This window comes from Trichosurus vulpecula, chromosome 3, assembly GCF_011100635.1.
Source record: "Trichosurus vulpecula isolate mTriVul1 chromosome 3, mTriVul1.pri, whole genome shotgun sequence".
Classification (NCBI taxonomy): domain Eukaryota; kingdom Metazoa; phylum Chordata; class Mammalia; order Diprotodontia; family Phalangeridae; genus Trichosurus; species Trichosurus vulpecula.
The window spans coordinates 403,448,023-403,463,343 of record NC_050575.1 but is presented as its reverse complement, the minus strand read 5'-3'; the positions used below and the strand labels follow the sequence as shown (position 1 = coordinate 403,463,343).

At 41.6% G+C, this 15,321-nt stretch overlaps 1 protein-coding gene across 1 annotated transcript in view; it reads left to right on the top strand.

Moving 5' to 3' along the window:
* The window catches only part of LOC118842731 (zinc finger protein 420-like), a 57,688-nt gene extending 51,579 nt beyond the window's left edge, over positions 1-6,109 (top strand). The window contains exon 11 of the mRNA XM_036750105.1: positions 4,214-6,109. Coding sequence (XP_036606000.1) covers positions 4,214-5,847 — 1,634 coding nt within the window. The 3' untranslated portion in view covers positions 5,848-6,109. The remainder of the gene's footprint in view (positions 1-4,213) is intronic.
* The last annotated feature ends 9,212 nt before the right edge of the window (positions 6,110-15,321 follow it).

Here is a 15,321-nt window from a genome sequence, read left to right as displayed (position 1 = left end):
CAAAGGAATGAAAAAATGGAAGACAATGTGAAATATCTCATTGGAAAAACTACTGACCTGGAAAATAGATCCAGGAGAGATAATTTAAAAATTATTGAACTACCTGGAAGCCATGATCAAAAAAAGAACCTAGATATCATCTTTCAAGAAATAATCAAGGAGAACTGCCCTGATATTCTAGAGCCACAGGGCAAAATAGAAATTGAAAGAATCCATCGATCACCTCCTCAAATAGATCCCAAAAAGAAATCTCCCAGGAATATTGTTGCCAAATTCCAGAGCTCCCAGATGAAGGAGAAAATACTGCAAGCAGCCAGAAAGAAACAATTTCAGTATTGTGGAAACCCAATCAGAATAACCCAAGATCTGGCAGCTTCTACATTAAGAGATCGAAGAGCTTGGAATACGATATTCCGGAGGTCAATGGAGCTAGGATTAAAACCTAGAATCACCTACCCAGCAAAACTGAGTATCATGCTCCAAGGCAAAATATGGACTTTCAATAAAATAGAGGACTTTCAAGCTTTCTCAGTGAAAAGACCAGAACTGAATAGAAAATTTGACTTTCAAACACAAGAATCAAGAGAAGCATGAAAAGGTAATCAAGAAAAAGAACAAGAAAAAGAAATTGCAAGGGACTTACTAAAGGTGAACTGTTTTGTTGACACTCCTACATGGAAAGATGACAAGTATGATTCATGAGACCTCAGTATTAGGGTAGCTGAAGGGAATATGCATACATATATGTTTATGTATATATATGGGTGAATGTGTATGTATGTATATATCTATGTGTATGTGTATATATATATATGTATGTATATGGAGAGAGAGAAAGAGAGAGAGAGAGAGAGAGAGAGAGAGAGAGCAGACACAGAGTGAGTTGAAGATGAAGGGAAGATATCTAAAAGAAATAAAATCAAATTAATGGATGAGAGAGGAACATACTTAGAGAGGGAGATAAGGAGAGATAGAATGGGGTGGATTATCTCGCATAAAGGTGGTAAGAGGAAGCAGTTCTGTGGGAGGAGGGGAGAGGGCAGGTAAGGGGGGAATGAGTGAACATTGCTCTCATCAGATTTGGCCTAAGGAGGGAATACCATACATACCCAATTGGGAATCTTACCCCACAGGAAAGAAGAGGGAAGAAGATAAAAAAAAATGGGGGGGATGATGGAGGGGAGGGCTGATAGGGGTGGAGGTAATCAAAAACAAATACTTTTGAAAGGGGACAGGGTCAAGGGAGAAAATTTAATAAAGGGGGATGGGTTGGGAAGGAGCAAAATGTAGTTAGCCTTTCACAACATGAGTATTGTGGAAGGGTTATACATAATGATACGCATGTGGCCTATGTTGAATTGCTTGACTTCTTAGGGAGGGTGGGTGGGAAGGGAAGAGGGGAGAGAATTTGGAACTCAAAGTTTTAAAAACAGATGTTCAAAAACAAACAAAAATGTTTTTGCATGCAACTAGAGAATAAGATACACAGGCAATGGGTGTAGAAATTTATCTTTCCCTACAAGAAAGGAAGGGAAAAGGGGATGGGAGGGGAGTGGGGTGACAGAAGGGAGGGCTGACTGGGGAACAGGGCAACCAGAATATACGCCATCTTGGAGTGGTGGGAGGGTAGAAATGGGGAGAAAATTTGTAATCCAAACTCTTGTGAAAATCAATGCTGAAAACTAAATATGTTAAATAAATAAAAAAAAGAAAAAAAATATGGGAAATGAGGATAACATAGGTCTCGATAAATATCCAGTTTTTTCAACAAACACAAGGCACATTTCTCTGCTGAGAAGGTGAGTGGAGGGGGGGGTGGACAGTGGGAGCAAGTAGTGAGGGACTGTTGGGATAGAATGAAAAGAATTGGAAAAGCTGCTGTGGTGAATAAGACAGGGAGGCAGTTATGTGGGTTTCAGTCATTTCTGAGTCTTTGATCCCATTTGGGGTTTTCTTGGCAAAGACACTGGAGTGATTTGCCATTTCCTTTTCAGCCTCATTTTACAGATGAAGAAACCAAGGCCAAGAGGCCTAAGTCACTTGGCCACGGTCTCAAAGGTAGTAAGTGTCTGAGGCTGGATTTAAACTTGAGAGACTACAAAGTCGCAAAAAAGGGGATGCTGGAGATGCAGCATACTGTGGAAGATGATGTCCTGGAATGATTTACACATGGAAAGGAGTTTGCTTTAGCTAGCAGAAAGAAGACCATTTCATCTGTTAGTGGTACCAAAAAAGTACTTAATATATGGGAAATGAGGACAAGATAGCTCTTGATAAATATCCAGTTTTTTCAACAAAAACATGTAAGTCACATTTCTCTGCTGAGAATGTCTGGGGGGTGGGGGTAGACAGCGGGAGCAAGTAGTAAGGGACAGTTGGGAAAGAATGAAAAAAATTGGAAAAGGTGCTGTGGTGAATGAGATAGGGAGCCAGTTATGTGGTTTTCAGTCATTTCAGTCATTTCTGACTCTTTGTGATCCCATTTGAGGTTTTCTTGGCAAAGATACTGGAGTGATTTGCCGTTTCCTTTTCAGGCTCATTTTACAGATGAAGAAACCAGGCTGTTGCCTGAGTTAGAATTAATACCAGGCTCTGCTTTACATAAATCATCAACTTCTGTCCCTCCCTTGATCTGTATGGCTCAATCTTTGGCCCATTCTTGGAGAATCATTGGTCATTGGCCAGATTCTTTGAGTTGACAGTCACCCTGAGTTTGGGGAAAGGGGAAGTAGAAATTCCCAGGTATTTCATAATATGGGATGCTTCAGGAGCCTAAAAAAGAAGTCTCCGGCATCTTCACTATGGGTCTGGTTAGGTCCCATCAGTGTTAGAACCAGAAAAAGATCACTCAGCAGATAAGGTGCATGAAAGTGACAGAAATAGGGCTGAGGCCAGAAGCTGCATTTGCCAAATAAGACAGACCAGAGGTAAAAGCTGGGGCTTTGTGTCAGCCTTGGGCCCAATTAATCAGTCAATAAGTATGGATGAAGCACCTCCAGCTTTCTAGGCCCCTCGCCAAGCTTTAGGAAGGGAAAAGCCAGTCCCTGCTGTCAAGGAACTACCAATCTGGCATACAAACATGGAGATGGTTGAGAAGAAGCAACAGATGAGGAACCTTGGTCTTAGCTGATCCAGTGAAAGGAAAGTGTTTGGGAGTGGAAAGGCATCTAGTTCAATGGGTTACACTGGGATATAAGGGAACTCAAGGAGTGAAGCTAGTGATAGTATAAGAAGAATAGAATTAGGGAGGAAAGAGTCAAAATCCAAACAAGAATGAGAAAAATTTCAGATATACCTCAGAGATATTGCAGGTTCAGGTCCAGAGTTCTGCAGTAAAGTGAATATTGCAATCAAGTGAGTCACGTGAATTTTTGGTTTTTCAGTTCATATAAAAGTTATGTTTACAATAAACTGTTGTCTATTACATGCACAATACTATTCTTTTTTGAAAAGTGCATATTTGAATTTAAAAATATTTCATTGGTAATAAAAGCTTACTATCATCTGAGTCTTCTATGAGCCTTAATCTTCTTCCTGGTGGAGGCTCTGGCCCAATTCATGGCTGTTGAATGATCAGGGTGGTGGTTGCTCCAAGTTGTAGGTTGCCATGGGAATTTCTTAAAATAAGGCAACGGTGAATTTTGCCACATTGATAGACTCTTCTTTTCCCTTGAAATTAAAGCCCCATTGTAGGGTTGTGAATTGGTCTAATATCAATATTTGTGTCTCTCAGGGAAGAGGAAGACCCAAAGAGAGGGAGAGAAAAGTCAAAAAGGCAAAAATAAAATATTTTTTTTTCTTAAAAGTACAGAACAAAAGTGAGTGGAATAGAGAAAGACCATGGACAGACCATCGTCACTTGCATGGTTGGAGGTCTAGTTTCAGCTGTAGGATTATTGGTCAGGTCACTGAGCTATTCTGAGCTCATGGCCTGACTTGAGAATGTAATAAGAATGCTGAGTCTGCCAGTGTCACAGGTATTTCTGAGGATCCCATGTGATTGTGTGTAAAACTCTTTGTAAGTCAAGTTATCCTGTAGATGGGAGCTAATGGCACTTTCATATGATTCATTCTGTCCATTTCACTTTGAAGACTTCTCTTCACCTAGGGAAGTAGGATATAGATCAGTTAGTTTACTCTCTTGCAATAGAGGGAAAGGATTATAATTATATATGTGTCTCTGTACATATTTTTTACTGTTTGTTTATTGTAGAAGGAGAGATTGGAATTGGAATAAGAGAGACTACTGAAAAGCTAAGGATTTCTGTGAAAGAAACTCACAAAGAAAGCCTCATGTATGATGGTCCCTGTGACTTTACTGGGAGAAAAATCAGTGCTGTATTTCATAGAATCCACAAAGGAAAGACATCTTATAATTGTCATCATTGTAGGGAAGAGATAAATCAACTGTCATCCCTGATATGCCATCAAGAAGTTCATACTGGAGAGAAACCACATGAGTATCATGAATGTGCTGAATCTTTTAGTGAACACTCATCCTTCATTATTCATCACAGTATTCACGGTGACAAGAAACCTTATGAATGTACTCAGTGTGGAAAGGTTTGGAGTTGCAGCTCTAGTCTTACTGTACATCAGAGCATCCACACTGGAGAGAAACCATATGAATGTGATAAATATGGATTGGCATTCACACAGAGCTCCAAACTTACTCAAACTCAGAGAATTCACAATGTTGAGAAACCTTATGAATGTAATCAATGTGGAAAGGCTTTCACACAAAGTTCCAGTCTTACTGCACATAAGGGAATCCACACTGGGGTGAAACATTATGAATGTAATCAATGTGGAAAGGCATTCACAGAGAGCTCCCAACTTGCTGCACATCGGAAAATCCACATTGGGGAGAAATCTTATGAATGTAATCAGTGTGAAAAAACTTTCACAAAAAACTCTAGTCTTATTGCACATATGACAATCCACACTGGGAAGAAACCTTATGAATGTAACCAATGTGGGAAGGCTTTCAGAATCAAATCCAAACTTGCTGTACATCAGCGAATCCACACTGGGGAGAAACCTTATGAATGTAATCAGTGTGGAAAGGCTTTCACAGAAAATTCTCATCTTATTGCACATAACAGAATCCACACTGGGGAGAAACCTTATGAATGTAATCAATGTGGAAAGGCCTTCACAGAGAGCTCCCACCTTGCTGCACATCAGAGAATCCACACGGGGGAGAAACCTTATGAATGTAATCAGTGTGGAAAGGCTTTCACGAAAAACTCTAGTCTTATTGCACATAAGAGAATCCACACTGGGGAGAAACCTTATGAATGTAATCAATGTGGAAAGGCTTTCAGAATCAAATCCAAACTTGCTGCACATCAGAGAATCCACACTGGGGAGAAACCTTATGAATGTAATCAGTGTGGAAAGGCTTTCACAGAAAGTTCTCGTCTTATTGCACATAAGAGAATCCACACTGGGGAGAAACCTTATGAATGTAATCATTGTGGAAAGGCTTTCAAAATCAACTACAATCTTGCTGTACATCAGAGAATCCACACTGGGGAGAAACCTTATGAATGTAATCAATGTGGAAAGACTTTCAGAATCAACTCTCAACTTGCTGCACATCAGAGAATCCACACTGGAGAGAAACGTTATGAGTGTAATCAATGTGGAAAGGTTTTTACAGAGAGCTCCAGTCTTGCTGTACATCACAGAATCCACATTGGGGAGAAACCTGATGAATGTAATCAGTGTGGAAAGGCTTTCACACAGAGCTCCAGTCTTGCTCGACATCAAAGAATGCACACTGGAGAGAAGCCTAATGTCATAAAAACTTATGTAGACTCTCATTTTAGTATACAAATGTGATGCAAGCAAAGACCAAGAGACATAATTTCTTGATTTAATTAATTATTGCTAGTGAATAAATAACAAAAGAATGGTTGTTTAGCTGTCTTGTGTCAACCAAAGAGGAATCATGGGGGCCTGTCAACACATATATGCCCTTAGATAAGTGAGTGTAACCAACAGACATAGAACAATTCTGATTGGTCAAAACCTAATGAGAATGAGTATCATAATGAGAGGTGGGCTTACTCTACCGAGTGGCTGGGGGATATGACTCATGACTGCATCTTGGACAGAGAGACTTATCTCTATCCAGATCAATCTGACTAAAACACAATGGGCCTCAATTCACCTTGACTTTACCTTTTGGTCAGATCTAAACTTTCCCAGTTGGCTAAGTCTTGTCCAAGATTTCATCTCATTATTATTGCTGACTTTCAATGGTTTGCTGAATCACCTACAGAGGCTGATTTCTGAGTGAGGAAGGGGAAAGATGGCATATGCTTAATCCTGATTCAATAATTGGTTATTAATAAGAGAAACAATCATTTCTCTCACATCAGAGAATCCATTCTAGAGGACATATCTCATTAATATAATCAGTATGAATAGTGTTCAGGCTAAAATCATTCCTAATTTCCCATCAGAATTCACTTGTGGTAGAAATGACTTTCCTGTAATGAATGTGGAAAGACATTCAGATGGACTATAGAATTTGTTAGACATCAGAAATTTTGCCTTATGGACAAGCCCTATGTGGACACAGTTGGGAAGGTCTGCAGCCAGAGATCATATCTTCCTTCACATCAAGGATTCATAGTGGAGAGAAGACTTATAAATGTATTCAATGTGGACTTGCCTTTTCCTGGAAGAGGCAGGTCACTAGATACCACAATATTCACACTGGAAGAAAGCCTGATAAAAGCAGTAATTGTGGGAAGGCCTTCACCTGGAACTCCTAAATTTGTGTACATTATGTACTCCAATGTGTACATTGAAGTAATCTTCCTGGAGATGAAACTTATGGATCTAATTAATGAGGGATGGCCTCTCCCTGCAGCACAGACCTCACTAGACATTACGTATTTCATATAGTGCATAAAGCCCTAAAAGTGGATTGGATTTTTCTCTGAAATCCCAAGGCATCTCATGACTCTCCTGGCCCTCTAGGGTGAAGCCTGCCACTGGCTTTCTCACTTAACTGTACTCTCCTCCCACCAGTAAGACATCTTTCCTGCTAACCCTTCAAGCTGTCCTAGGCTGGTAATCTACTTCGCTGCTCCAACATTTGTTCTGAGCCAATATTGTAAGGTTGTTTGGAAGGGAATTTGAAAGAGCCCACCTTACCCTCTTGGCTCTAGAAGTCCGTATTTTCCAGGAAATATTCCCTTGATAGCTCAGATTTTCTTGAAAAGATCTCTTGTGTCTCCATTCATTTCTTTTCTTCTATTTCTTTGTATTGCTTATTTTAAAAAAAAACCTTATCTCTCCTTCCTATTCTCTGGAATTCTGAATTCATGTGGCTATGTCTTCTTCCTTTCTCTTCTTCCTTTCCTTCTTTCCTCAGCTATTTGTAAGGCCTCATCACACAGCCATTTTGCTTTTTTGCTCTTCTTTTTCTTTGGAATATATTTAGTTGCTGCCTCCTGTACAATGTTAAGAACCTCTCTCTCTGGTTCTTCAAGCACTCTCTCTAGCAGATCAAGTCCCCTAAATCTATGTATCACTTCCAACTCCTATCCATAAACAGTGTTATTTTGGTTATATCTGTAGGGTCTAATGGTTTTCCCTATTTTCTTCACTTAGATTCTGAATTTTGCAATAAGAACCTCATGGTCTGAGCCTCAGTCAGCTCCAGGTCATGTTTTGAATGATCGTATAGAACATCACCACCTCTGCCTTTTCCCTAGACATTGTTTTGGGTTTTCAGAGAACTGAGCAACTTTGGCCTCTTTGGAGTCCGTGGTTGCAAGATAGACTTGTTACTGTGATGTTGAATGGCTTGCCTTGGATTTAAGCAGTACTTGACTATACATTGGAAAAATCTTGCTGGAAGTAAAACTCAGGGATCTAGTTAGCAAGATTAGGCCTCTTGCTCCAGACCTCATTAGATTTCCCACTATAAGAGACCTCATTAAACATCCAAAATTACTTACTATGGTTAAACTCCTGTAAATATCATTGCTTTTTCTCCTGGAATCCTGATGTTTCTCATTATTCTTCAATAATATTCCTTTGAATTTGCATTCTGGAATGTCTTTAGCTATTCAACATTTGATGGGTACTCACTTTGTTTCTTATTCTTTGCTGGCACAAAAAGTTCTGGTATAAATATTTTGATAATTGACTGCCATCAGTCTAGAGTATTAAAATCATAGCTGCACAAAGTGATTTTCTGTGTAGGATAACTTGGAGAATATATTTAACTGAATTGATGTCATTTAATTGGCAACATGTTTTTGTTTTAAATCTTTTATCAAAACTGTAAGATTTATTTTATTTTTAAATTTATGGTTAAGAACACTCAGTTCCAGAAGTTTTTTGAATTCCAAATTTTCTTCCCCTCCTTCTCTTCCCCCCTCCCCTCCAAGATGGTTTGCAATCTGATATATGTTCTACATAAGCCTTTGCATTAGTCTTATTTACATACTATTCGAGTTGTCAAGAATTATAACCAATGGAATGAATCATGGGAAAGAAGAAAACAGAGAGAGAGCAAATACTTTGCCTTAATCTGCATTCAGACTCCATATTTCTTTCTCCGGATGTGGATAGCTTTTTCCATCATGAGTCTTTTGGAGCTGTCTTTGAACCTTGTATTGCTGAGAAGAGCCAAGTCTATTAAAGTTAGTCATCACAGATATAGTTTGTCTGTAATCATGTGTAATGTTATCCTGCTTCTGCTCCCCTAACATAGCATCAGATCACCTAAGTCTTTCTAGGTCATTATGAAGTTCATCTGCTCCCCATTTCTTATAGGACAACAGTATTCCATTACATTCATGTAATACAACTTATTTAGCCATTCCTCAGTTGAGCTTTCTGATCTTGGGGAGCTGCTTCTTGAGATTCAGTTGATTCATCTGTAAAAATGAGATGAAGAGATGCCGGAATTTGTAAGTAAAATTGCTGTTCCCCTGATGCTCACTCTCTGCCTGCCACCCACCAAGCAACTTCCTATTGGAGTCCCCCTTGTGGGGGTAGAGGCTAAAGTTGAGGCCCTTTTCCACCCTAGCAGCAGCTGAAACACACAGCTTGCCTATGTGGGTTTAAGAATGTTTTTTTTTCCTTTGTATAGATAACTGAAGTGGGATCTTGCAATAGATTTCTCAACCTTGGAGGTAGGCTTGGAATTTGAGAAATCCAGGGACACTGGTTTCCTTAGTGCTGCTGATTGGTAACATTGGAGTTTTATAACTCCTGCATTTGGAGAAGATAACTTCCCAGCATTAGGGCCAGGCCAACTACCTGTCAGGCCGGCCTAAAAATATAGAGGCCAAAGGAATTGTTCATTGAGTGCAGAGCTGGGATGAAATGTCCAATTCCCTTTCCTGTGAATTGTTTCACATCCTGATGCTGGATTCCCACTACCCTGGGAGAGTGTAATAGTGCATGTTCTGCTGCTATTCCTTGTTCAAGTCTCTTGTCAATGGACACTTACATATTTTTCCTTTTAAGCACTTTAGGTACAGGAATCCAATCATTGACATAGAACTGGTTAACATGGTACCTTGAGCAGCTTTCCATGTTGCCTATTGGGAAGACTCAAGAAATGAGTCCAACCTAAGTTTTAAGTGGATTTCCCTGGGACTCTGGGTGTGTCTGTGTGAAGAACCAGAGATTGAAGAAAAGCTTAATTCTATTGAAGGGTCAGGTTTTATGAGACTCAGTCTTTGGCCAGAGCTGAGAGTGGTCCCTTGCTTTGGAGAAAGGTAACATCCACCAAGTTTCTCGGTCCTGGTAGCAGGAGCCATTGTTGGCCAAGGATATCCAAGACCATTCAGACTTTCACAGTTTACTTCGAGATGGCTGAAGTTCACCTGTGCAACAGCCCTCTTAGTATATAGACCCTCAGCATCCCTGCTTGCCATCCTCAGGGATATCCCTGGATGACCAATTAATGGGAGATGATTAGCATCACAAAGCTCTTGGATTCTGAATGATCCCTCTTTCTCTCAGGATGAAAGATTTTACTGCTGTGGGGGACTGAGAAAATGATCCAGATGAATCCCTGCTAGAGCTGAGTCTTAGAGAAAGTCTGGGGCCTTGAAATACGGTGTTTAGGAAGTGAAGCATTAGGAGGGATGGGGGACAGCCCATGCCCAGGCACAGAAAGAGAAGGTGAAGCCTTCTGTGCATGTGCCTAGTATGTTGCCCCTTCCCACCAAGGCAAGCATCAGGAAGAATAAAGAATAAAGAATAATGTCCTGATAGACATTGATCCAATGATTATGAGGCAACTGTGCCCAGATCTGGAGAGTGTGTAGCACAGCAATACTCCTTCCCACAATCAGCTCTAATATTTATCAGCTAAGGCACTAATAAAATAATGTGCTTGGATTTTATAACAAAATAAGTTTTCTGAGCCTCCATTTCCTCCACCATCAGATGGGGCTAATAGGAGCACTCACCTTCCCAGGGTTGTTCTGAGTGGTTTGGAAATTAGACATTTCTTTCTAGATGCCAACTCCTGCTCTACTACTTTGCTCACCAATGCTGTTTAGCTCTATGTCTACCATGACAATGAACACCTGGCCCTTAACACCCCCTTAGGTGATTTCTCTGATCCTTGTTCTAGCCCTAACCATCCTTGTTGCTGGAACTTGGAAAAATGATGAGGAAAGAGGCTCTAAAGTATGACAACCAATGATGAGCACAGGTCCATGTTGGTGGAACCTCAAAGCCCCTTCTAAATTCTAATCAATTTACCTCTGGTTGTGGACCCCCAATTTCCTGATAACTAGCTCTAGTTCTAGCTGTTTTGTAAGACTTCCCTTAAAACAAACTTTAGATATGTCTCTGTTTTTTAATGTTATATTTCAAATATGTGGACACAACATAAATCTAGGTTGAGAATTTATGGACAAAACCTTCAGACCAAGTGTTCAGCCAGAGTGAGAGAAAATAGAAACAGTTTCAGAGAAGGCAACTGGTGTCTACAAAGTAATTGCAAGAGGAAAAGAAGACGTATATAGGAGGAGTAGCAGAGCCTTCCTCAGTGGGATGGAAACTGAGCTGTGCTTCAAAGGTGTATAGTGAGTGCTTAAGAAATGCCAGCTGACTAACCAGATACCTACCAATAGCTCTGGGGTTTTCTTAGTTTTCCAAATCCAACTTTCTTTGCATATAGCTAGGTGGTGTGGTGAGTAGAGCACCTGCCCTGGAGTCAGGAGGACCTGAGTTCAAATCCACCCTCAGACATCTTGGGATCTTGTTCAGGGGGTGATCAATGGATTCTTTTGATGCCAATTTTACCCTCTGGTTCTAGCACCTCCGGGCAATTTTCCTTAAGGATTTCATGGAAGATACTGTCCAGGCTCTTTTTTCCATCATAGCTTTCAGGTAGACCAATAATCTTAGTTTGTCTCTCTTGGATCTATTTTCCAGGTCAGTTGTTTTTCCAATCAGATATTTCATGTTTTCTTCTTTTTTTTTTCATTCTTTATCTCACAGAGTCATTAGCTTCTACTTGCCCAAATCTAATTTTTAATGTTTTGTTTTCTTCCTTTATCTTCTCTATCTCCTTTTCCATTTGGTTGATTTTACTTTTCAATGAGACATTTTCTCCATTTGTATTCTGATTTTCCTTAGCCAATTCCCTGATTTTACCTGTTAAAGATTTGTTTTCATCAGTGAGTTTTTTTTCTATTTTTTCCATTTTTTTCTTTTACCTCCCTAATTTGGTTTTTAAAGTCCTCCTTGGGTTCTTCCAGGAATGGTTTTTGGTCTGGAGACCAGTTCTCTTTCCCTTTTGAGGTTTCAGATGTGGGTGTAGTGTCCATGCTGTCCTCTTCTGAATTGGTATTTTGATCTTCCCTGTCTCCATAGTACGAATCAATCATCTTTGGTTTCTTAGCGTGTTTTTTCATGGTGTTTTCTTTTCCTCCTGTCTTCTAAAGTGGGTCTCTGTTGATGGGGCTCACGGGTCTCTGTCCCAAGTTTCTTGTGTTAGAATCTGTGGGTGTGCTCACTGGCATTATCTTCTGTGGCCTCTGGTTTCGTGAGGTGTGGGAGACGGGTGGTTTGGTTGCTGGGGGGTCTCCTCTTCCCCAGGACTGTTCTACAGAATGAGTGGTCTCAGCTCTTGTCTGTGTTGATGTCTGCCTCTTCCCCTGGCTATGCAAAGCCATGTCTGGGGTCCTGGCATTGATGTTAGTTAGCTCCACCCCGTGGGGCTCAGTTACTCATATTATTCTGCTGAGATGTGGGCTGCTGGGACAACTCTCTTCCTGCACTAGTTTCCTTCTGCCACCACAGGAAGGGCCCTCTCCCCCACTTCTCTTGCTACTGAAGCCCCACTTCTGGCTCCTCCATTTCTTCTGAGTTATTATTCTTTGGGTTCATTCAAGGGAGGGATAAGAGCCATTTTACCTGTACATCATGGCTCCTGGAAGTTCAAGAAGGCAAGTTTCAAACCTTTAGACTGTGGGTTGGAGGCCCCTGGGCTAGGTGCTCCCACAACGCAGGCTCTGCATTCAGACAGACTCTTGTACTGGGCCGAGAGGCCTGGGGCTTGATCGGAGTTGTAGCCCGTACTTCTGCCCTGGGCTTGTTTCTGCTCCTGCCTTTCACTCACCCAGCACTCTCCTGGGCCCACACGCTGGCTGGATTCCTCTGCTGTCCCTGGTTGGTTTGGTCTGGTGCCGTGTGCCTGGTGCTCCTATCCTTCTCTCTCTACTAGTGGCTTCTAACTCTCTCAGATCTGCTCAGATTCACTTTTTTAGACATATCTGACAGAATTTGTGAGACGGCTCCAGTAGTTCCCTCCTTTGACAGAGCCATCTTGGCTCCACCCCCTATGTTTTGCATTATTGCTCATGTAGAATGTCTTGCCTTCTCATTGAGGGGTTAGAAAAAAGAGAGAGAATTTGAAACTCAAAATTTTTAAAAGAGGATATTAAAAATTGTTTTTACATGTGATTGGAAAATATTTTTTAAAAGCAGTTAAAACATAAGTGCTCCTTCAGGCATTCATTCACTGTTGATTGTTTGGAGAGCAGAGAGACTGGAGGCAGGTGGATCAAACTGGGGCCCTTGCAATCCCCCAGGACAGAAGTGATTAGCCAGAAGTGAAGGATTCTATCCAGTCCCCCTATCTCTGTTTCTTAGCTAGTGACCCTCACCTGCATAGTCTCACACAACACAGATTTCCCCAGATTTACATTTCTAGAAAGAGTCATAGCCAAGATGTGGGATGGATCATATTATGTGTCCTTACCTTTGTTGTATGTCTGAAATGGGAAAATGTGGAAAGGGCAGACCTAACCTTTTGCTCTACAATGCTCAGAATGGCCACAGTGATCTCATTTAGTGACTGACAAAACCCATTCACACAAGAATGAGACTCTCTTAGGGTTTTCCCAGGGGCCCAGGCTAGGAGCTGTCCATGAGCCAGACCCCTCTCACTGTCTCCTTGAATTCCCACCATCTCCAGCAGAGGGAGGTAGTGAGGCAGGTCCATGAGCAGAGTCAGGTGAGGCTCCTCCAAATCCTACAAGCTGTGAGCTCCTGCCATCTCTGCCACCTCCCCAGGGATTGGAGCTCTCTTGGGGTTATGGGGAATTTAGGCCTGGGACACAAAGAAACCTCCCTCCATTTATCCACCACCAGCTGCAACCACTCCTATATCAGTCATTAAATATAATGTTTCCTTTGCTCTTAGGTCACGCATTTGAGGACAGAAAAGAGTGAGATTCCTCCCCCAGAACCTTCTTTAGCCGGTGTGACTCAGTGTGGTTTACAGGGTCGCTGAGGTGAAGTTCCTACCAGACCTGGGGCTCTTTTGCATATGGAGACCCAAGGGACCTGTAGTGAGTCCTGCTCAGGATATCAAAACTTCTTTCTTCCTTCCTGCCCTCCCAAGGCTCTGAGTGCTCTCTCTGCAGGTTTCTAAAGGCCAGGATGGTCTCCACATGGGACCTCCTCTGGCTGCTGGTGCTCTGGGCTCAGGGTATGACACAGCTGAGCAGGGGAGGGTTTAGATCACAGGTTTTCAGGGATTACAAACCAGATGCCCCCTTGATCAGTGGGTGAGGAAGCTTAGGTCCAACATAAGGAGAGAGGGGTTCACTAAACATGTCCAGGCCCCAGATAACAAACATTGTGAGGTCTGTGGGAAAGATGGCTTTTTGCTTCATGTTGACACCAAATACAATACTTGCAAGGTGTTTGCAGTTTCAGTGGTCTCCAGAAAATTATCTTGTTCCTATCCTTTAACTTGGACATTCACATATTTCTGTCTTCTAATTTTGTGGTTGTCCTAGATTCCCAAGGAGCCACTGTGGTGACCCAGTTTCCAGGCTCCTTGTCCAAATCTCCAGGAGAGAGAGTCACCATCAGCTGCCAGACCAGCCATCTGTAAACTATGGTATGTTGCAACAATTAGACTAGCAGCTGTTGTGAGAGTGAAAGACCAACACAAACCCAGCAACAAGAACGCTGCCAGCACAGGTTCTTTTGATCTGCTTTACTAAGTAAAGTAACATTAAGGGGTTAATAATCTTACTTTAATCAAACATATACCTATAAACTCACTTAGTTCAGAAGGAAAAGCCAGCCCTCTAGACTTCAGAGGAAGTACAAACAAATTACAAACACACATTAGCAGCAGACCAAATCACAATTCATAGTTACCAAGAAACCATCAGCATCTAGGTTGACAAGCCAGGAGGCTCTTAGAGTGCTTCCCCAGAGTCCCCTGCCAACACTCCTCGAGGAGTGAGAGCCTCAAGCAAACAGCTCTGTTCTCTCTTTTTATACTGCCTTTAGATGCCATCAAACGTCATCTGAGAGACCAGAACTTAGGTGCCTACTATTTGCTCTGGTCTTAGCAACTCCCCTTAGGGCCCTGGGGGCTTACCACATCTCTCAAACTAGAGAACAAGTTTGCTAACCAGCCTGGGGCTTTGCCCCTAGTAATAAAAGGGCATGGACCTGGGGTTTAGCACCTAGCAAGACTCAATCAAAGACAATTAATTTAGCATTCTCAAACAGTAAAAAAAATTCCCAACTTAATTAATATTACATGGTAGCAGCTTCTTATATTGGTACCAGCACAAACCTGGCGAAGCACCCAGGCTCCTCATCTACAATGCTACTAATCTGGCATCTGGAGTGTCTGCCCATTTCAGGGATTGTGGGTCTGGGTGAGATTTCACTTTCACCATCAGCAGCCTGGAGCCTGAGGATGCTGGAGATTATTACTATCTGCAGTCTAAGAGCTCCCCATTCCCATAGCGCTTTAGCCCTGAACAAAAACCTCTCCAGTCTGTTCAG